The 24,065-nt window shown below is 42.7% G+C and overlaps 1 protein-coding gene across 2 annotated transcripts in view; it reads left to right on the forward strand.

Annotated features, from left to right (window-relative positions):
• Positions 1–24,065, forward strand: part of LOC139546740 (NEDD8-conjugating enzyme UBE2F) — a 100,998-nt gene that overhangs the window by 40,883 nt on the left and 36,050 nt on the right. For both annotated transcript variants that reach the window (XM_071355472.1, XM_071355473.1), the window contains 3 exons: positions 17,339–17,406; positions 19,737–19,807; positions 20,363–20,420. In XM_071355472.1, the coding sequence (XP_071211573.1) occupies positions 17,339–17,406; positions 19,737–19,807; positions 20,363–20,420 (197 nt within the window). The remainder of the gene's footprint in view (positions 1–17,338; positions 17,407–19,736; positions 19,808–20,362; positions 20,421–24,065) is intronic.

Here is a 24,065-nt window from a genome sequence, read left to right on the forward strand (position 1 = left end):
CCATAACTAAATCAACTTATGCATTTTGAAAGAGTTTTTTAAAATCATTTTTATTAACGAAATGTGTTTTATTTGGCTACTGTGCAGTCTACAGTAAATACTGTGGTAAACATGGGAAAGTGCCTAATTCCTTTCATAAGGGAGAGCAGGCCATGTCTGTAATACAGAATGCTGGGAATGTGGGAGACCGGTGTTATGTTCGGTGTAATGTCTTGTCGTGGCAGAATCAGATTTAGCTAAGTAACATAGATAGATAAGATGTTATTTTCATCATATGCTTGTGAGATACTTGTCATTAGAATGGTGCCCTTTGGACTATAGGGTTTACAGTGCATTTGCCCTTCTGAGCTAGGGATTAGTAACTTGGGGCCAGAGGGGAGAGGTCAGGCTTGTCTTCATATGTCAATGTTTATGTTAAACCATGTGGTGCTATGTAGAATATCAGAAGGGGAGGAGGACAGAATGGAACGTTGTTTTCTTATGGGAATGTGTCTATAACTATTCCTAAACCATGTGACGGGATGGCGATATTAATGGGGAACCAGTTAGTTATCTCATACAATGTCTGTACGCCAGTCACTCCCTACTTTTCTCATAGGGGGAAGGGGTTTGGCAGTGTTTGGGACCATTGTATTTCCCTTCTGAGGTTGCCCTTATCTTGATCTAGTATATGACCTAAGAGGCTCACTGTCTTTTCTGAGCTTATCCAGTATTTGAGATGGGAGTATCTCAAATGACAATTGATTTCTGCCATTGGATGAGGTAATGGTTGGTAGACAGTGAAGTACCAAACATGAGATTTAAACCTTGTCTTGGGAGACCAAACTGAACGATGATTTATAGCTGATGCTGTCTAGCGATAGGATACTCCTCTTTCGGGTAAAGGATTCTTTGTAAATTGAGAGGGGTGTATCTTGGCTATAAATGAAACTAATAATTGTTTTGTAAGCACTCTCAGAGAATTCATTTATAGACACTGAATTGATCTGAGAGTCAAAAAAGGGCTTTGGTGAAGCTTGTATATACACTGCTCAAAAAAATAAAGGGAACACTAAAATAACACATCCTAGATCTGAATGAATGAAATATTCTTATTATACTTTTTTCTTTACATAGTTGAATGTGCTGACAACAAAATCACACAAACATTATCAATGGAAATCAAATTTATCAACCCATGGAGGTCTGGATTTGGATTCACACTCAAAATTAAAGTGGAAAACCACACTACAGGCTGATCCAACTTTGATGTAATGTCCTTAAAACAAGTCAAAATGAGGCTCAGTAGTGTGTGTGGCCTCCACGTGCCTGTATGACCTCCCTACAACGCCTGGGCATGCTCCTGATGAGGTGGCGGATGGTCTCCTGAGGGATCTCCTCCCAGACCTGGACTAAAGCATCCGCCAACTCCTGGACAGTCTGTGGTGCAACGTGGCGTTGGTGGATGGAGCGAGACATGATGTGCTCAATTGGATTCAGGTCTGGGGAACGGGCGGGCCAGTCCATAGCATCAATACCTTCCTCTTGCAGGAACTGCTGACACACTCCAGCCACATGAGGTCTAGCATTGTCTTGCATTAGGAGGAACCCAGGGCCAACCGCACCAGCATATGGTCTCACAAGGGGTCTGAGGATCTCATCTCGGTACCTAATGGCAGTCAGGCTACCTCTGGCGAGCACATGGAGGCCCCCCAAAGAAATGCCACCCCACACCATGACTGACCCACCGCCAAACCGGTCATGCTGGAGGATGTTGCAGAACGTTCTCCACGGCGTCTCCAGACTCTGTCACGTTTGTCACATGTGCTCATGTGCTCAGTGTGAACCTGCTTTCATCTGTGAAGAGCACAGGGCGCCAGTGGCGAATTTGCCAATCTTGGTGTTCTCTGGCAAATGCCAAACGTCATGCACGGTGTTGGGCTGTAAGCACAACCCCCACCTGTGGACGTCGGGCCCTCATACCACCCTCATGGAGTCTGTTTCTGACCATTTGAGCAGACACATGCACATTTGGTCTGCTGGAGGTCATTTTGCAGGGCTCTGGCAGTGCTCCTCCTTGCACAAAGGCGGAGGTAGCGGTCCTGCTGCTGGGTTGTTGCCCTCCTACGGCCTCCTCCACGTCTCCTGATGTACTGGCCTGTCTCCTGGTAGCGCCACCATGCTCTGGACACTACGCTGACAGACACAGCAAACCTTCTTGCCACAGCTCGCATTGATGTGCCATCCTGGATGAGCTGCACTACCTGAGCCACTTATGTGGGTTGTAGACTCCGTCTCATGCTACCACTAGAGTGAAAGCACCGCCAGCATTCAAAAGTGACCAAAACATCAGCCAGGAAGCATAGGAACTGAGAAGTGGTCTGTGGTCACCACCTGCAGAACCACTCCTTTATTGGGGGTGTCTTGCTAATTGCCTATAATTTCCACCTGTTGTCTATTCCATTTGCACAACAGCATGTGCAATTTATTGTCAATCAGTGTTGCTTCCTAAGTGGACAGTTTGATTTCACAGAAGTGTGATTGACTTGGAGTTACATTGTGTTGTTTAAGTGTTCCCTTTATTTTTTTGAGCAGTGTATAATTCAACTCTGACTTGTGTGTGGTTGGCTCTCTCTCTCTCTTTCTTTATTGAGTAATACAGGAAATTACCATGACAGTCTTCACTATTATTCTACAATAGTAAAAATATAGAAAAATCCTGGAATGAGTAGATGTGTCAACTTTTTACTGGTACTTGCTTAATTAATTTGATTAATATTATGGCATCTCTATTCCATGAAAAACAAAAAACCCTCTGGGTTTCTGTTAGAATGGAACAGAAAATATGGCGCTGTACAATGTGACGGTCGGCAGTACAGTACTGGGAGACCAGGTGACGGGGAGGAAGGAGTAGGCTGTCTTTGTTCTTAACTGATTCCATATGTGCTATTTCATAGTTGTGATGTCTTCACTATTATTCTACAATGTAGAAAATATAGAAAAATCCTCGAATGAGTAGGTGTGTCCCAAGTTTTGACTGGTACTTGCTTAATTAATTTGAATAATATTATGGTGTTTCTATTCCGTGAAAAACAAAACCCTCAGGGTTTCCGTTAGGATGGAATGGAAAATATGGCGGTTTGTTCCAATATTTCTGTAGGTGAGTGATATTTATTCCCATAGTTATTCGTTTTGGATCCATAACTAAATCAACATCTTCATTTTGAAATGCAATATTTTTGTATCATTATTTTTTTAACGAAATGTGTTCATTTGTTTATTAGGCTACTGTGCAGTCTACAATACATACTGTAGTAAACATGCGAAAGTGCCTAATTCCTTACATAAGGGAGAGCAGCGTAGGAGACCGGGGTTCAAATCCCCGTTGGGGAGGAGGCTGTCCTTGTAAATAGGAATTTGTTCTTAACTGATTTCATATGTGTTATTTTGTAGTTGTGATGTCTTCACTATTTTTCTACAATGTCCAAAACTTTGACTGGTACTTGCTGTAACGAGTTAACCATGGCCCTTGAGCAATTTGCTCAAAATTGCCACAGAAATATTAACGAAAGCATAAAGATGTTGATGAAGAAATGCTGTTTTGAGTTAGAAATGTAACACTTTAGAGTACTTAAGCTTCGAATACATTGCAAGTTGAGGGATTCTCACAACAGTAGCCAGGCTATAAAAAGTCTGTTGTCCTGCTACTAGAAATCATTGTAACCACAATGTCACACATAATTTGTATCTACCTTTCCAATTACTTTTAGAGTTTGGGAATTACCAATGTGCGCTTTCTTTTTAGTTACTTTTGTTTTGTTTTTGTTACAATCTTTAAATTATTGTTTTATGTAGGATGCTACATTTTTGACCAGTTGCAATTGTAAGTAGGCCTAATAAAATTAAATACTTATATTAGGCTGTTAAGCATCATAGCCTACCTCAGTCAGTTAAGTTATTTTATATTGGTCTTGGCTCTGAGGAAATAGACTCCGATTAAGCCCTCTTGTTGTTTGTAAATTCAAAAGGCACTCGCACATCTGAGCTATCTTTTTTGCAGGTGCATGGCAACAGCCGGATAAGATGAGGAAAAAGAAGGAACCAGCACACTGCTCTTGATCGTGTCACTGATCTTTAATAAGCTTTACGTATCGGCCTCATGGCCTTCGTCAGAGCTTTTGTGAGTTTAAAAAAAAAATTAGCACCCTTATGTAGACCTAGCCACACCCACATCCGTTCCACGCATCGAAATGGGTTAAAAGCAAAGGAAAAACAAAAGTGCTACCGAATATATGCATTTCATAAATATTCAAATAAAGTGTGTACTTAAAACGTATTAAACACGTCTGTAAAACCACAATGAAGACATCGACCTACCAAGCAAGTTTTCATAAATCATTGCGTACAGTGTAAGAAAAACGTCAGAGTAATCTGAAATGGGGGCATAATTCATGTTCAAATTTATAACATACATAGGCATTTCATCATTAAGACCTTTATGAAATGTCTGGAGGGTGAAAATCCCAAAATATTCTGGTTGATTTTCTTTTGTAGCTGGTAGTTGGCATGGACCAATTTATTGCGTAAATAAAACATGCTGTTTTTTCTTGAACGTATCTCCCACTTTTTGCAAGTTCAAAGTATATGTGGTTGTGAACATTACGGAGTGTTCTTTAGCTTTAGCGGGTCTTTTAGCAGTTCATCTCGTGTTTTTCCCCAATGCCAAATTGAGAGCTTCATCCACACATTGTGGAGAATAGCCTCTTCTTAGAAACCGATTGCGCATCTCTGCTGCTTTTTCTAGATAGTCCTGAAAATGATTTGTTGGTGAGGATGGGGGGGTTTCACACCTAGCTCAAGTTGGGGAGGGCGGGTTCACACCGAGCTCGGCTATTAGACAATTCTTTAGTAAAGGTTGAATACTCAGCTAATAGCCCATCCTGCTTTGCTTGTGAAAAACGAATAATACTCTTTTCCCTTTCCACATGTAAAAGATTCAAATAGATACGTGTTTTTACCCACAATCAGCCCCAACCCAAGTTAATACATTTGGGCACAGTCGATAGCATGCTGGACTTCGGGCTAGAATGTTGAGGGTTCAAAACCTGCTCCCTGCTTGCTATAATGAATGAGTTTGATACACCTGGTATTGGATATGGCTGGGAAAAAAACTGGCTAAATAGCGATTTTCATAAATTAACTTTATGACAAAATATGCACAATCGTTTGTCTCTACATTAACTAACATATTCCTATCAAATGTACACTTTTTGCTTCACTTGTTATGACGGTATAATTACTTAAATTTGTTTCCCCGTAATGTTTTGTCAGCCATCTTTGCTGAAGTCACCAGGGATGGGTGGCCCACGTCAAATTCGTCATTGGAACCACTCGATATGATTGGTCATATATAAACCTTGGGACCCAAATGCATAATGAGTGCTCTAACTCCCCCTTGTGGTGGTCTGGAGCAATGACGCCGTGATGCTGGGTACCTGTAAGTCCCACGGTGTAAGCTCACAACTTTTAAAGGAGGAACCTCTGAGGGTCTTGGAGTAGCCACTGGGATAAGTTCGATTGCCTTTGGGGGAACAAACAAAGGATCCAATTCGGGAAAGTCGTAATGCTGGTGAGTTACCACTGCCCTGATATCCAAAAGTTATTTCCGGCTGTATGTACTAACACAAAACACATTGGACTAAAAATGTAAGAAATAACACCCCAAAAAACAAATTACTGCAAAGTTGCTTAGGAGTTAGAAGCAGAGCTTCCATGTGTATCGGCACCATCTTACATCATCCTGTTTCAGCATGAAAATGCCCCCATGCACAAAGCGAGGTCCATACAGAAATGGTTTGTCGAGACTGGTGTGGAAGAACTTGACTAGCCTGCACAGAGCCATGACCTCAACCCCATCGAACACCTTTGGGATGAATTGAAACGTTGAGTGCTAGCCATGGCCTAATCGCTCAACATAAGTGCCCGACCTCACTAATGCTACTGTGGCTGAATGGAAGCAAGTCCCTGCAGCAGTGTTCCAACATCTAGTGGAAAGACTTCCCAGAAGAGTGGATGCTGTTGTAGCAACAAAGGGGGGACCAACTCCATATTAATGCCCATGATTTTGGAATGAGATACTTTGATCATGTAGTGGATCTAAATCCACCGTTTTCTAATTGTGTTGAGTCACTCCGGTATCATATGAACACACACAAAACATGGCCAAATGTGTAGAATTGTAGGAAATTCGCTTTAAATCTGCAATATTTTCACTACGCCCAAAGCAAAATGTGTACAATTGAACTTAACTGAAAATGTTTATTTCTGCCAGTAAGAGGGGCATGTGGAACTGTTTGGGGTCACATGGTTTGCGAAGTGGGGGATTTATTACTATGCCGATAAATGACAATATCCATCCGGACTTTTACCACCTAGAAAATGTGTGTAACCGGACCTTCTCAAATAGGAGTTGAGTACCTCTGATCTATAGGCTAGTACCAGATGTGATGCATCATTAAACCTCTCCACACCATAAGGTTCTTGTTCACAATTTGTTCAAGATTTCACAATTTCCCCATGTTTCCATCAGTGGGTCACCTCTTTGTTGCTGTTATTCAACCATTATTATTTTCTGTCAGAATGATATTCATTGGCTCTCTGTTTTTAATTTACAGTGGGTCTCAGAAGTTCACCTTGAAAGGGAGGGGGGGTGCAAGTCAATAGTAGGATGGTGTTCTTAATGTTTGGTATTTTACATTTTTAAAAGTTATTCAAGGATAAATTACCAAAGTTACAATAGATTGCTAAAGATTTTCTGTTAATTACAAAAAATCTACGTTAACTTTGGTAAATTACCGGTAGCTTTGCAACCTTAGGAATGGTGAATACAAGGCTGGCTTGCTGATTGAATGTTTACTGGTCTTCAGTCAGTTTAGACTGTCTCTGAGGCTGGGGAAACGAGAAGTTTTTGATGAAGGCTATTGACTGAGGCATTTCGCCTTGAAGCAAAGTCCACGGGAAGAGGGGTAAACGTTTCGCAAATTAGTTTCAAACACCAATCAAATGTATTTTTAACAGATGGCACAAAGTGCTATACATGGAGCCCATGCCAGATTTCCTCTACTGGTACGGTCCTTCTGTATGAGCTCTCCACATGGTTACATCAGTCTCGATCAGCATCGAAGAGGTGCTAGACAACAGATATTTTGGGAGACTTGCTTAGGCTATTATCTGCTTGGTCCAAAACAACAAAGGTTATCTTTCAAGTAAGCTGGGATATAGAAGGAGATAATTGATTTGCAATTTATTGTTTGTAAAGCATTGGAAAATCTCCCTGGTCTTTGGTTGAATCTGTGTTTGAAATTCACTGCTTGACTGAGGGACTTTACAGGTAATTGCATGTGTGGGGTACAGAGATGAAGTAGTCATTAAAAAATAATATTAAACTCTATTATTGCACAAAGAGTGAGTCACGTATGTGACTTGTTAAGCAAATGTTTACTCCTGAACTTATTTACTCTTGCCCTAACAAAGTGGTTGAATACTTGTTGACTTTTTGAAAAAAATTATTCAATTTTGACATAATCGGGTATTGTGCATAGGCCAGTGACAAAAAAATCTAAATTGAATACATTTTTAATTCAGGCGGTAACACAACAAAATGTGGAGAAAGCGTAGGCGTGTGAATACTTTCTGAAGGCACTGTAGGTATCAGCCGTTGCTAGCTTAGCTGCTAGCGTTCAAAGCTAGCTAGCTAACAAAAAAAATATCTGGAATAGTTGCTGTTCCGGACGACTGTGTGATAATGCTCTCGGTAGCCGATGTGAACAAGACCTTTAAACTGGTCAACATTCACACAGCCGTGGGCCCAGACGGATTACCAGGACGTGTACTCAAAGCATGCGCAGACCAACTGGCAAGTGTCTTCGCTGACTTTTTCAACCTTTCCCTGACCGAGTCTGTAATACCTACATGTTACAAGCAGACCACCATAGTACCTGTGCCCAAGAAAGCGAAGGTAAGCTGCCTAAATGATTACCGAAAGGCTGGTCATGGCTCACATCAATGGCATAATCCCGGATACCCAAGACCCACTCCAATTCGCATACCTCCCCAACAGATCCACAGATGACTCAATCGCACTCCACATTGCCCTTTCCCACCTGGACAAAAGGAACACCTATGTGAGAATGCTGTTCATTGACTATAGCTCAGCGTTCAACACCATAGTGCCCACAACACTCATCACTAAGCTAAGGACCTTGGGACTAAACACCTCCCACTGCAACTGGATCCTGGACTTTCTGATGGCCCGCCCCCCAGGTGGTAAGGGTAGGCAACAACACGTCTGCCACTCTGATCCTCAACACTGGGGCCCCTCAGGAGTGCGTGCTTAGTCCCCTCCTGTACTCCCTGTTCACCTACGATTGCGTGGCCAAACACGACTCGAACACCATAATTAAGTTTGCTGACGACACAACAGTGGTAGGCCTGATTTACTGACAACATTGAGACAGCTTATAGGGAGGAGGTCAGAGACCTGGCAGTTTGGTGCCAGGACAACAACCTCTCCCTCAATGTGAGCTAGACAAAGGAGCTGGTCGTGGATTACAGGAAAAGGCGGGCCGAACAGTCCTCCATTTAACATCGGTGGTGCTGTAGTGGAGCGGGTCGAGAGTTTCAAGTTTCTTGGTGTCCACATCACCAACAAACTATCATGGTCCAAACGCACCAAGACAGTTGTGAAAAGGGCACGACAATACCTTTTCCCCCTCAGGAGAGGGGAAGAAAATATTCTATAACTGCACCATCGAGAGCGTCCTGACCTGGTATGGCAACTGCTCGGCATCTGACCGTAAGGCGCTACAGAGGGTAGTGCCTGGGGCCAAGCTTCCTGCCATCCAAAACCTATATACTAGGCGGTGTCAGAGGAAAGCTCCAAAAATGGTCAAAGACTCCAGTCACCCTTGTCCTGGACTGTTTTCTCTGCTACCGTACAGCAAGCGGTCCCAGAGCGCCAAGTCTAGTACCCGAAAGGCTCCTTAACAGCTTCTACCCCCAAGCCTTCAGACCGCTGAACAATTAATCAAATGGCCACCCGGACAATTTACATTGGTACCAGTACCCCCTGTATATAGCCTCGTTATTGTTATTTTATTGTTACTTTTTATAATTTTTTACTTTGGTTTATTTGGTAAATATTTTCTTAACTCTTTCTTTAACTGCATTGTGGGTTAAGGGCTTGTAAGTATGCATTTCATGGAAAAGTCTACACCTGTATTCGGCGTATGTGACATACATATTTGATTTACATGTTTTCAAAATGCGTACTGCCTCCAGCTCATTGTAAAGTTGTGTGTGATGCACTGATGAAGTCTGCCTTCCATTGCCTATGTATATGATGTTTGTAACAGCACCTCTCGCACTGTCTGACAGATTTTCCTCTCAAAGACTGTGTGCTGTACGCGTGTTATAAATAAGATGCATAACGAATATACTGTACACGTGCCAATTTAAGTCCACACAATTATGCAAATTAACCTATAGACTGATGAGAACGACCAGTCAAATGTGCAGTACCAGTCAGAAGTTTGGACACACCTACTCATTTAAGGGTTTTTCTTTATTTGTACTATTTTCTACATTGTAGAATAATAGTGAAGACATCAAAAATATGAAATAAAACACATGGAATTTTGTAGTAACCAAAAAAGTATTAAACAAATCAAAATATATTTTATATTTGAGATTCTTCAAAGTAGCCACCCTTTGACTTGATGACAGCTTTGCACACTTGGCATTCTATCATCCAGCTTCATGAGGCAGTCAGCTGGAATGCATTTTTGGTTCCAACTGCTTTGTCTTTGTTAATGTAGGTGAACGAATGATCTACGCATGTGTGGTTCCCACTGTGAAGCATGGAGGAGGATGTGGATGGTGTGGGAGTGCTTTACTAGTGACACTCAGTGATGTATTTAGAAGTCAAGTCACACTTAACCAGTATGGCATCCAGGCAAAGTGTGGCTGCTTTGAAGAATCAAAAATATATTTTGATTTGTTTAACAATTTTTTGGTTACTACATAATTCCATGTGTTATTTCATAGTTTTGATGTCTTCATTATTATTCTACAATGTAGAAAATAGTACAAATAAAGAAAAACCCTTGAATGAGTTGGTGTGTCCAAACTTTTGACTGGTACTGTGTTTGCATTGACTGGTATTTCCATCAATGAATAGGCTAAAAAGTATTGTTTCGCAATGGGATTTTTTCTTCTCCCAGGCATTTGGCCGGGGGAAGTTTTATGTATTGGCTTTTCAACAAAAAAAAACACACATCTGACAAAAGCTGGCTATTACCGGCTAACGGAAACCCTTGCAGGAGAAATGACCATGCTGGTCATTTTTGAACATCTTGGCCATGTTCTGTTATAATCTCCACCCGGCACAGCCAGAAGAGGACTGGCCACCCCTCATAGCCTGGTTCCTCTCTAGGTTTCTTCCTAGGTTTTGGCCTTTCTAGGGAGTTTTTCCTAGCCATCGTGCTTCTACACCGGCATTGCTTGCTGTTTGGGGTTTTAGGCTGGGTTTCTGTACAGCACTTTGAGATATCAGCTGATGTACGAAGGGCTATATAAGTACATTTGATTTAATTTTGATCTGATCATGTTGCAGGTAGCATAGAGAAATGTTTTCAACTGATATTTAATCGCATGGTACAATAATAAATACAATTAATTGATTATTGAATTTTATCGGTGGACACAGCTTTGTAAAACCAAAACATATAGTGCCTTCAAAGTATTCCTTGCCTTTCTTCCACATTTTGTTACGTTACAGCCTTATTCTAAAATTGATTGATTAATAATTATTTATCTACACACAATACCCCATAATGACAAAGCAAAAACAGGTTCTTAGAATTTTTTGCTAATTTATTAAAAGTTAAAACACATTTACGTAAGTATTCAGACCCTTTACTCAGTACTTTCTTGAAGCACCTTTGGCAGCGATTACAGCATCGAGTCTTCTCGGGTATGACGCCACAAGCTTGGCACACCTGTATTTGGGGTGTTTCTCCCATTCTTCTCTGCAGATCCTCTCAAGCTCTGCCAGGTTGGATGGGGAGCGTTGCTGCTCAGCTATTTTCAGGTATCTCCAGAGATGTTCGATTGTGTTCAAGTCTGGGCTCTGGCTGTGCCACTCAAGGACATTCAGAGACTTGTCCTGAAGCCACTCCTGCGTTGTCTTGGTTGTGTGCTTAGGGTCGTTGTCCTGTTGGAAGGTGATGCTTAGCCACCAGGCTGAGGTCCTGAGCGTTCTGGAACAGGTTTTCATTAAGGATCTTTCTGTACTTTGCTCCTTTCATCTTTCCCTTGATCCTGACTAGTCTCCCAGTCCCTGCTGCTAAAAACATCTCCACAGCGTGATGCTGCCATCACCATGCTTCACCGTAGGGATGGTGCCAGGTTTCCTCCAGATGTCACGTTTGGCGTTCAGGCCAAAGAGTTCAATCTTCATTTCATCAGACCAGATAATCTTGTTTCTCATGGTCAGAGTTCTTTAGGTGCCTTTTGGCAAATTCCATTTTTACTGAGTAGCTTCCGTTTGGCCACTCTACCATAAAGGCTTAATTAGTGGAGTGCTGCAGTGATGGTTGTCCTTCTGGAAGGTTCTCCCATTTCCACAGAGGAACTCTACAGCTCTGTCAGAGTGACCATCGGGTTCTTGGTTACCTCCCTGATCAAGGCCCCCTATTGCTCAGTTTGGACAGGCGGCCAGCTCTAGGATGAGTCTTGGTGGTTCCAAACTTCTTCTATTTAAGAATGATGGAGGCCACTGTGTTCTTGGGGACCTTCAACACTGCAGACATGTTTTGGTACCCTTCCCCAGATCTGTGCCTCAACACAATGCTGTCTCGGAGCTTTACGGACAATTCCTTCAACCTCATGGCTTGTTTTTTGCTCTGACATGCACTGTCAACTGTGGGACCTTTTATATAGACAGGTGTGTGTCTTTCCAAATCATGTCCAATCAATTGAATTTACCGCAGGTGGACTCCAATCAAGTTGTAGAAACATCTCAAGGTTGATCAATGGAAACAGGATGCACCTGAGCTCACTTTCTAGTCTCATCAAAGGGTCTGAATACTTATGTAAATAAGGTATTTCTGATCAGAGTCAGTAAAAAGATTTGAACTTCCCATCACTAGACTGATTATTTCACAAACTTGAATCTACATTTAGTGCTGTTTATAGTTAAGTGCCCTAGTAGTTACATAATGCTTTTACAAATCCTGAGTCCATCCACACTAGCTATTTGACTTGGTTAAGGAGATTGAATAGGATCTTAAACGCTTACATCTTGCAATTCATATGATATGTTACGAATTTGTAACAACATTTTCGGGGACCTGTTTTGACTAGTGAGCGCTAATTTCAAAACTACTGACTGAAATTATACAAAACCTTTTATAATGCATCTTTAAGCTGCCGCATGGGTAAATCAAAATGCTAGCCAGTACTTGCAACCCTGCCCCAAGTGGAGTTAGTAGTTATTTTGAATATCCCCAAAAAACTCTCAAATAAATTGCAACAAAAGGGTGGCATTTTGAGTTTGGGGTGTTAAAAATAATTTATCGATAGGCTTTTGTCTCTGACAATGCTGCCATACAGGAATGCCTGCCCAACATGAATATTAGACTAGACCTATATCTCCCTTTGTAAAGTTAATGTTAATATTAGGCTACTCTTTATTGTAATATTATATGTTTAGGAGATTTAGCCTCTCACCAACTTGCTGTGTGGATAGTTCCTCTGGAATGATCTTTCAGTAGTCCACAAGATAAATTAGTTCTTCAACGGCCTCCGTATCAGTCATTTCCTCTCAACAGCTGTTGCTCTATGCAGCCTGTTGCAATATCTAGCTATTTTTAAACCGGAAGAATATGATTGCTCTGGATAGTTAGTCTTGTCCCTGGCCTAACCCCTGATGGAAAGACTGATAATCCTTGTGCCCACCATTACTAATTCATCCTATTTTACTATTAGCCACAAGACGGTTTCTCTCCGTTTACACACGTCCATAATGAATGAAGGCCCTTTGTGTCGCCTGATTAGGTACCGCACTGGCACTAAAATTAGTGCATTCAGGAATTATTCAGACCCCTTGACTTTTTCCACATTTTGTTACGTTACAGCCTTATTCTAAAATGTATTACATACATTTTTTTTCCTCATCATGCAATACCCCATAATGACATAGTGAAAACAGGTTTTCAGAATTGTATGCAAATTGTGCAAAAACAGATACCTTATTTACATAAGTATCCAGACCCTTTGCTATGAGACTCTTAATTGAGCTCCGGTGCATCCTGTTTCCATTGATCATCCTTGAGATGTTTCCACAACTTGATTGGAGTCCACCTGTGGTAAATTCAATTGATTGGACATGATTTGGAAAGACACACACCTGTCTATATAAAAGGTCCCACAGTTGACAGTGCATGTCAGAGCAAAAACTAAGCCACGATGTCAAAGGAAGAGCTCAGAGACAGGATTGTGTCGTGGCACAGATCTGGGGAATGGTATCAAAACATTTCTGCAGCATTGAAGTTCCCCAAGAACACAGTGACCTCCATCATTCTTAAATGGAAGAAGTTTGGAACCACCAAGACTCTTCCTAGAGCTGGCCGCCCGGCCAAACTGAGCAATCAGGGGAGAAGGGCCTTGATCAGGGAGGTAACCAAGAACCCGATGGGCACTCTGAAGGAGTTCCAGAGTTCCTCTGTGGCGATGAGAGAACCTTCCAGAAGGATAACCATCTCTGCAGCACTCCACCAATCAGGCCTTTTATGGTAGTGTATAGACAGAAGCCGCCACTCAGTAAAAGGCACAGGACAGCTTGGAGTTTGCCAAAAGGCACCTCTTAGACCATGAGAAACAAGATTCTCTGGTCTGATGAAACCAAGATTAAACTCTTTTGCCTTAATGCCAAGTGTCAAGTCTGGATGAAACCTGGCACCATCCCTACGGTGAAGCATTTTGGTGGCAGCATGCTATGGGGGTGTTTTTCAGCAGCAGGGACTGGGAGACTAGTCAGGATCGAGGGGAAAGATGAAAGTAGCAAAGTACAGAAAGATCCTTGATGAAAACCTGCTCCAGAGTGCTCAGGACCTCAGACTGGGGCGAAGGTTGAACTTCCACAGGACAACGACCCTAAACACACAGCCAGGACAACGCAGGAGTGGCTTCGGGACAAGTCTCAATGTCCTTGAGTGGGCCAACCAGAGCCCGGACTTGAACCCATTTGATCATCTCTGGAGATACCTGAAAATAGCTGTGCAGCAACGCTCCCAATCCAACCTGACAGAGCTTGAGAGGATCTGCAGAGAAGAATGGGAGAAACTCCCCAAATACAGCTTATAGCGTCATACCCAAGAAGACTCAAGGCTGTAATCGCTGACAAAGATGCTTCAAGAAAGTACTGAGTAAAGGTTCTGAATACTTATGTAAATGTGATATTTCAAGGGTTTTTGTATACATTTGCTACATTTTCTAAAAACCTGTTTTTGCTTTTTAATTATGGGGTGTTGTGTGTAGATTGAGAGAAAATACACAATTTAATCCATTTTAGAATAAGGCTCTAACGTAACAACATTTGGAAAACTTGAAGGGGTCTGAATACTTTCCGAATGCACTATATATCTAGCTTGTGACAGTAGGTGGGTGGTTTGTCCTCGACCTCCTAGTGGACAGAGCATTGTGGGTCAAATCTGGAACGTCTTGGGTGTTCTTCCATTATGTTATAGTCAGACTGGCTGGCACTAATCTCAGCTGCTTGTCAAACACGGACATAATCTGAAGATGATATACCTGGGCCATGGTATGAGCCTGCACAGCTATACCATTCATGGTCCGAATCCACACTTTAGCCTACTTCAAACCTAGGCTAGATTTCTGCCTCGTAAAAAATCTATTCAGAAGTACTTTGGGTGACACCTTTTTTCTCTTCTAAATGCTTACTCACGGTGCTCAAAAACGGTGTAATAATTTACCTGTTCTACTTAACGCACAGAGATCTAGATCTGGTAGGTGAGGCTAAGCGTCCTGTTCTGACTACCCAAAGAAACATGGTTTGTGAGATAGGAGCCCTATCTATTCCTTCAGTGAGAACCCTCTGCAGTTATTAGGACGCAGTAGGCATGGAGAGAGCAGAGCAAAGACCACAGTATTATTATCATCCCCTGGCCTGCGTCTATGCCATCCTCATTCTCACAGCATTTTGTATGTCATTAGGCGGATGAGAATATTGTCCTAAATCTGCAAGGGAAATGCAGACATCACACCTTAAAGGCCAGGAATTGGATTGGCTTTTTAACCTCTGTGAGATGACTGAGAAAATATGCTGGAAGATGTAGCTTGGTGTAAAGGTAAGGAGTGGTTCTTTACCCAGTCGTATCTGTACACATCTATGTTCTCGCCGTGTTAAAATAGTGTGTGGAATTCAATCTCTCCATCAAACCTGAGCTGTGTGACGATATCTGATCGGTGTGGGGACTGGCGAGAGAAATTGGGATTACGCCATATAGAAGACCGCCCCCTAATAGCCTACCTCTGTGAGGTGAGCAGGAGGGAAAACGTTGGAAAGGTGTGTGTTTGCCTGTGCGTGCATGTGTGCTGCGAGAGACTAGATCGGCTTTCAGCTAGACTTTAGAGCAGGGTCCTTTATGCTCCACAGGCTCAGTAGACAGCCTATTCTCCTGATAGTGGGCCAGGCTGTAGAAATGTAATAGGCTTCGGGGGCTGATCGCTCGTTCAGGGCATCCGATCCCTCTGGTTCTGCTGCACCCTACATCTCAGTGAAATGGGTTTGAAGGAGCAGGGCCAACGGTATCAAGGCTGTGGAATACCTGGACATGGAAACGTTATGGCATTCAATGTTCACAAAGATGATTCAGCGCTCTGTGAAATGCAACAGTGTTGGTTGGTTTTATTTTATATCAAGCAAGTCCCTCTCTCTGTAGATGCTTATATAAGGAATCGGACTAATGCCAAAAATGTAAGAGCATTTCACAACATCCAAGTGCTAAGTGTCATTAAAAAAGCTCTTGTTATTTAAAATCTTTGACTGCATGGAATCTTCGGTGGAGGCATCTGGTAGGCTTCTACTGATGTGTGGGAGTGTCATCTGGAAAGGAACATGGCCCTGGACCCCGTTCACTTCTGGCATCTTTGCTGTGCCATTTGTGCACTCTGCACTTTATTACCCCTTGTACCCATGTGCCAGTGCAGCTGGAGGAGGGCTCTCTGTAGCCGTCATGCCAGCAGCACACTGGCTACTTCCGCCAGGAGATGGCCTGGCGATGCAGCGGCTTCTTTTTGGCTCGGACTCCCCAGTCAGTGACTCTGCTCTCTACGCCTACTTTGGCTCTGACTCATCAGCCATACTTTGGTGATAAGGGTGATGGGGTCAGACCTGATGATTTCGCAGTGCCTGAAGTTGTTTGTGAACCAGCCAACCTCCATATCCCACAGAAATTGCATGGAAATCTGCCTTAACCTGAAATTTTGGGGCAATTATAGCTTTTTAGGAAACTGTTTAGGTTGAGACACCTCCAAGTTTTTCCAGGTTCGAAGATGTTCCTTTGGTCGATGCTTTATTACCCAGGTAGATTGCGCTGTTATTTCACAATTATTTATTTATACTCTAAGGTTGTACACGTTCTAAAAGCCATATAGCCTAGCCAGTGTTTGTGTGCGGTGTGAGCCTGCGCATGCGTGCACTAATAATAGGCTGCACAACATATTAAAAGTCGTTAAAGCAAGCAGCTAATATTTAAGGGCTTAAGATGTGTTTAACAGAGCAGAACCTGTGTTTTCTCAGAAGGGTTCCAATGCTGATTCGTAATGAGTGTGTCTGGTGTCAAGCTGCTGCTAATTAGACCTAGCAGTCCGTTTCCTTCCGCTCAGGTCGGATCAGGGTTAGGGAGGGAGGGAACAGCTCTGGTCTTATAGCCATCTCTCAATCACAGGCCCATCATGGCTCAGGATCACACAGGATTTTATTGGACGTCATCCCAATTATTGACCTCTAAGACAACCCTGTATGCTGGAGACAGTGCCTAGAGAACAGTTCATTACTGGGACATGGTTGCTCAACCAGTGCGTTAGACTAGAGTGACTTGAGCCTGGCCCCGCCATCAAACCTTCCTGCTGATAGACAACACAGGTCCCCCAGGAGACTGCTGGGAATTCCACCGGCTAAACTGCTGCTGCTCACTGTCTCTCTCTCTCTTCTTCTTTCTCTCTCTCTCTCTGTCTCTCTCTCGCTCCCTCTTTCTCTCGCTCTCTTCATCTGCAGATGAAGGCTACTATCAGAGTGGGAAATTCCAGTTTGAAATAAACGTCCCTGAAGCTTACAACATGGTGGTAAGTGGTCCTGTCATGTCTCATTAGAAATTGTGTGTTTATGTGTTTGTGCATGTGTGGTGTGGGGTCCGATGGAGGTGCTAATGAACACTGAGAACAGGTGATGAGGGATGCAGAGGTGGACTCGTCATTTAGTGGTTTCCAATTCCATGGCTAATTCTTAGTTTTATATATTTTTTGAATGTTGGTGGAACTTAATTGGAAACCGTGTGATGTGGTTCCGTTCACTGGCTTAATATTTATATGGTGCGACTGGATTATTAAGAACTGACCAGATAAAAAAACAAAAACTCACTCACTCACCAGAGGCCTTACAATCATACAGTCCACCTAAATCAGAACAGCTCAGGGTCATGATTTAGGAAATCGTTCCGATCCTCCCTCCCATTTGAATGTCCCCATGGCCAACACATACCAGGGCTGTGTCTGAAATGGCACCCTATTCCCGACATAGTGCACCACCTTTGAGCAGAGCCCTTGTCAATAGGGTTCTCTTTTGGATTTAACCCAGAAGTTCTGTGGAGATAAAACCCTGGTGCTGTGCAGCACTGTGGGTAATTTACACTCTCCCAGTTTGCCTCCCGTCCACAGCTCCATCAGGAGAAAGTGAGTACAGGTCCTCTCGGTAAACAGCCTGGCGTGGAGCTGGAGGTGGCAGGGATGCAGGGTGAGTTACAGCCCAACACAGAACAGTCTCAGCCTTTAGTTTTCCCTCCATCCCTCCATTCTCTTCCTTGTTTATATGCCACCCATCCATCCTGGATGCCGTTTTATCTCCCCTCCACACTGCTCGTCTTAATACACACACGCACACACTCCTGTGTGTCATCAGGAACAGTCCAGGCTTTGAATTTACAGCCTATTTCTTCCAAAACCTTACGCTCTGTGCTTTACAGCCTGTTCCTACCGAAGACCTTACACTTTGTGCTTTATCTTAATGGTGAATTTACAGCCTGTTTATACAAATACGTTGTGCTCTGTGCCTTATCTTAATGGAGGCTAATTAGACAGGCAGTAAAGGCTTTGTATGGATTTACCAGCCTTTTATGAGAGCTAATAAACGGCCTGAAAGAGACTCGTAAAGAACATGAGTTTTTTTTAGGCCTAGCCCCTAGATACTCAACACATCTGACCATTATAGCAAACTGGGCCACAGTATTAAACAAAGATTTTCAATCGATATATTATTTGAGTTTTTATGAATTTTGAAATGTCTTGATCCCAGCCTTTAATAATGAATTTGACTGGTTATTCTAAGCCTTCTCAGGTTGTTGTAAGGTGGTCAACTGAGGAGTTTGATAATGGTGTAAGATTATCAAATCTTTATCGACAGTAGGGTTTAGATTATTGACAGTAGGGTCGGCATTTTAAAGACGGACTCTTAGCCAGGACTGGCCTCATTAGCTTTCAATTCTGGTTATCTCAATTCCATTTTGGGACTTCAGACGAAATGTTTGCACTGCACATCAACTGGTCACTGGTCAACTGGTCACTTTTTCATGAATCTTTCCCTATCTAGTTCACCTTCGTTAGAGAATGGGCAAAGGCTGCTTTGGGGAAAAGTAGTTGCTTAAAGTTCCCGAGGCTCTTGCCTTTCTCACAGGCTTGACAACCTAACATGATAAACAAAAACAAGATGGAGCAAAAGTTGTGATTTAGCAAGTTGTTTCATTCAATGTCTCTTATGGAATATATCATTGTGCACGGTAAAAAAAAAAAGGCAAGATTTGGGAAATTGAATGGAGCAGGGGAGTGGTATTTTAAGAAAAGTCAAGTCCAATGTGAGTCCAAACACTTCCAAAGTGTTGTCCTCTTATCAAATTGCCTAGGACTCTGTCTTCTAGAGACCTCTTTGATGAACTATTGCAGACTAAAGCTTCTATTTCTCTCTATACTGTGTGTATAACGATGTATTTTTCTCTCACGGTGCCACCCTCTTCTCACAGTTTTGAGGAGCACTAATGAGGTCTAAGGCTGACATATGATCAAATAAACAATGTTAAAGAAGAAGACACTGCTTTTTTTGTGGCGTTTGTCTTGTTTGTTTTTGTTTTCATGTTTGGTTCAGTCTGGGGGAGAAAATATACAAGGGTTTCTTTTGAAGAATCTCCGCACCATATGAAAGTATGTCTCCTCCTGAGCTATGCTGTGCTTTGTATCTTGGTTTGTTGGTTTGTGGAGGTTGGTTTTCCTCAGGCAAACCTATGTGTTCCATACTGTCCCAATCAAACGTTGTGATAAAATGTGTCTTAACCTCTTCCTCAGGCTCAAGAGAGAGCTGGCTGGTGGATGAGATTAATCCTAATCTGTCCCATGTTTCTCCCCCCCAGCCTCCCAAAGTGAAATGTCAGACCAGAATATGGCACCCCAACATCGCTGAGACGGGGGAGATCTGTTTGAGGTAATGAACTCTTTCTCACATTGCCAAACACTGATTGGCTATTCATCCTCTGTGTGTGTATTTAAAGGATGGCGATTCAGAAGTGGACTACATGAACAGATTCCAAAGTGTGGTTAGTGGACACGGGAGCCCCAGCAGTGGTCAAGCTGTTTTTTTGTGTGTGTGAAATATATATGCTGGGGCTGGAGAGAGGAAAACATTTACAGGCAGAATTGATGTCTGACTAGTCTCTAGTTATTCTCAGAACCTTGGAGAGCAGCTAATGACCATACAACAAGAGTGCTGCTGTAAAAATACATCTCTTTATGATAAAACACTGACATCTAGTCATCAGCACATGAAAGGTCAAGAAAAGCAGATATTTTAAGATGCCTGGCTGGCTGACTTTCATTTGGGACGTCCAATCATTTATAGAGCAATAAATATCACAGGTGAGAATGTCATGGGGGAACAGGTCTGACTTTAGTAGTAGGCTATTTTTATATTGTGATTTGCCCCCAGGATTTCCGACGTGATGATGGAGATTTTGATTTCTTCTGGTTTCTATTTTCCCAGTTTGTTGCGGGAGCACTCTATCGACGGCACTGGCTGGGCCCCTACGAGAACATTAAAGGTGAGTCGCTAATCACTTTAACACAAGCACCTAAAGCTCAGACTGATATCAGTGACCATCTTAATGAACCTCTGTGGTCCCAACGCCCCCGCTCTTAAACTAGTAGTGGATCTTTAAAGCACCGTTCACCCTCCTACCCCTGCTCTGAGTGGGAGATGGATACTGCTGCAGGGGGAGGAGAACATGGGAGCCCTAGTCTAAAAGGAGCTTTGTACATCATAAAAGTATGCAAAGAGTGGAAATTGCCATTCAATGTGGAAGTAGCGATTGCAAAGCGCTTTCAAAATCCCTTACCTGCTCCTTAAGGTTCTTTCTAAGATCTCAACAAGCACAGTGTGTTCTGTAAACTAAGCATAAACCATGCCACTCTATTTCCCGACTTTCTCATCTCTACTACTGAAAGAACACAGTCTTCTCTTGAAAGGAGGGGACTTTCAATTGTGTGAGAGTTTAATGCCATCAGCCCTACCTTCCGGTTGGTAGACGGCAGAACTGAGAATGTAGGATAAATCTCACTCGGTTTGACCTGGTGAACTTTGCTAAGCCTTGTGTTATTGAACCAAAGAAACTGTGATTTCTCTGAACGAGGCCCCATTCTACTGTGGTGGTGGTCTGCTGCTAACAGGTATTGTCATGTATTGCTCCTGAGGGAGTTGGCTCACTATGAAGCAGGGCTCCTTGCTTGAAAATCCCAATGGTTTTCCTTTGATAAATGGCACGTGCTTGACCCGAGAGCCATGGTGTTGAACAATGTGCTATGCATTGAACTTGCTTTGCAATTCCAGATAGATTTAAGATCCCTTGTCAAAAAGTCATTGGGTGTTTCAAATTCCAAACCTAGGCCTATTAAAGATGTGTTAAATCTTTTCATATGACTTATGACCAGCACATACCACCGTTTCTTTTTAGGAGCGTGCCTTTTGCATCTTAATGGTAATATTCTAATGTATTTGCAGACAGGAGACATGAAGTGACTATGAAGTCAACCCCGAGGCCTTGATTGTGTCTCACTGGTGTTTCTCTTATCAGAAGCCACTGTGAGTCACAACCCAACCCATCTCTCTGCGTAACGCCTACGTCACATCTTCCGTCTCCTCTCTTCCCCTTTGACACACTGAGATACAGTACCGCTCGAATGGATTCAGTTTGTAGTGTCACAGCCACTCGATTTAGGCCCTGAGCTCAAAACTATTGATTAAATTGACGGCGAGGGAGATGATTTGACACTGTGAAAGGCGACAGTATGTTATTGTTGTGCGGTTGCTCGTCTCCTAGACGTCACAGTTGCAATACCTTATACCACACACACACACACACACACACACACACACACACGCACAAAGGGACACAGGCACAAAGGGACACAGGCACAAAGGGACACAGGCACAAAGGGACACAGGCACAAAGGGACACAGGCACAAAGGGACACAGGCACAAAGGGACACAGGCACACGGAAACACAGGTACAAGCACACACGCACATTCTCCCTGGCTCGCTCATCATCTTCTGTTTCCGTGATTCAGGTGTAGTTAACAGCTCTGATATCCCCATGACGTCCTCCTCAGGTGGTTCCCTGGCTAACTAACGTCTTACTTAGCTACCGATGACACCCACAGCCAGCCAGGGTCATTTACTGCATGATGACTGTATCAAAAGCCATTACCGTGGCATGTTTCAAATTCTTATGATATAAAGTTATTCTCATTAGCCTGACTCTGTTCGTTTTTATGCTGTGATAACATCCAGCATAAACTCCAAGCCTAGCTAATGTGTATAAGAATGATAGGACCTGACTTGAGGAAGTGATGTACATCTACCAGCAGTACAGTAACTATTAGAGAGAATAGGATGCACTGGAGGAATACTAACTGTCAGTTCTGAGGAAAAGATTGGAATCATTAGTCTTTAGGAGGAGGTGATTTAACAGTCAGTACCTAAAGTGATGGCCATGGTCTGTTTCCTTGCCTGTTCAGGCTCTTTCTACTGGACACCTGTGATTTTGCGTGTCAGTTAGCCAGCCTAGTATTGAGGTAATCTGCTGCTGTACAAGGTCTGCGTTCCAAATGGCACCCTATTCCTTATATAGTGCGCTACTTTTGACCAGGGCCTATATGGCCTATAGCGCTCAAAAAGTACTGCAATATATAGGGAATAGGGTGCCATTTGTGACGTAGCCTATTGGCAGTAGCGGGACCGCAACAGGAAGAGACTGTTGCTGTGTCTGAATACCCATTCTTGTGTTCTAAATAGTAGGCTTTTTGGGTATGAAAAAAATAGAGCTTTCTTTAAGCAATGAACAACTTCTCTGATAGAAAACGGCCTTGATATTAGTCAAACATTTATTCTACTGTCAAAACATGTACTACAAAGTGTAAATGGGATCATTTTTGTCACAAGGTCAGTCTCGTCCAAAACAGAGTTTTGTAAGTGAGTTTGTCATGACTTGAGGGTTGGGTTTTGATTTCGACAACGCCCACTAACACAAGATACACAGCTGTGGTCAATACACTCTATCCATCCTACCGCAGAACACAGACGGCGAGAGAGACTTCCCAGCAGCGGTTCAGACATACAGTGCCTTTTAGAAAGTATTCAGACCCCTTTACTTCTTCCACATTTGGTTTTGTTACAGGTTGAATTTTAAATAGATTAAATTCAGATTTTTGGGTCACTGGCCTACACACAATACTCCATAATGTCAAAGTGGAATTATGTTTTTTACAAATTTTCATTAATTCAAAATTAAAAGCTGGAATGTCTTGAATCAATAAGTATTCAACCTCTTTGTTATGGCAAGCCTAAATACATTCAGGAGTAAAAATGTGCCTAACCCAGTCACATAATAAGTTGCATGGACTCTGCAATAATAGTGTTTAACATTTATTTTTTATGACTACTTCATCTCTCTACCCCACACATACAATTACCTGTAAGGTCCCTTAGTTGAGCAGTGAATACAGAGAGACTCATCCATGCTTTTATTACAAGCAAAATTGACTACTGTAATGTTCTCCTGTCTGGTCTACCCAAGAAAGCCATTGGTCAACTGCAAAACATACAGAATGCTGCTGCACAGGTACTGACCAAGACCAGACAGAGAGCACACATTACACAGGTTTTAAGGTCGCTGCACTAGTTGCCTGTGAGGTTTGGAATAATTTTAAGATTGTTCTATTGGTTTTTAAATCAATCCACAATTGTGCACCCCAATACATGTCAGACATGCTTTTAAGTTATGGAACCAGTAGGTCCCTCAGGTCCGCTGGCACTGGCCTTTTAACTATCCCAAAGCCTAGGACCATGATGCAGGCTTAAGTTATTATGCCCCCAGCCTCTGGAATAGCCTGCCAGAGAAACTGAGGGGGGCTGAAACTGTAGGCATATTTAAGAGATCTTAAAACAAGACCAGGGAGGTTTCCCAATGCCTCACAAAGAAGGGTGCCTATTGGTAGATGGGTTGACATTAAATATCCCTTTGAGCATGTTGAAGTTATTAATTACACTTTGGATGTAATACACCCAGTCACAATGTAATACACCCAGTCACAACAAAGATGGACTATTTGCCTGCCCCCCCCACCCCCTTTACACCGCTGCTACTCTCGGTTATCATCTATGCATAGTCACTTTAATAACTCAACCTA

The sequence above is a fragment of the Salvelinus alpinus genome, chromosome 20 (assembly GCF_045679555.1).
Source record: "Salvelinus alpinus chromosome 20, SLU_Salpinus.1, whole genome shotgun sequence".
Taxonomy (NCBI): Eukaryota; Metazoa; Chordata; class Actinopteri; order Salmoniformes; family Salmonidae; genus Salvelinus; species Salvelinus alpinus.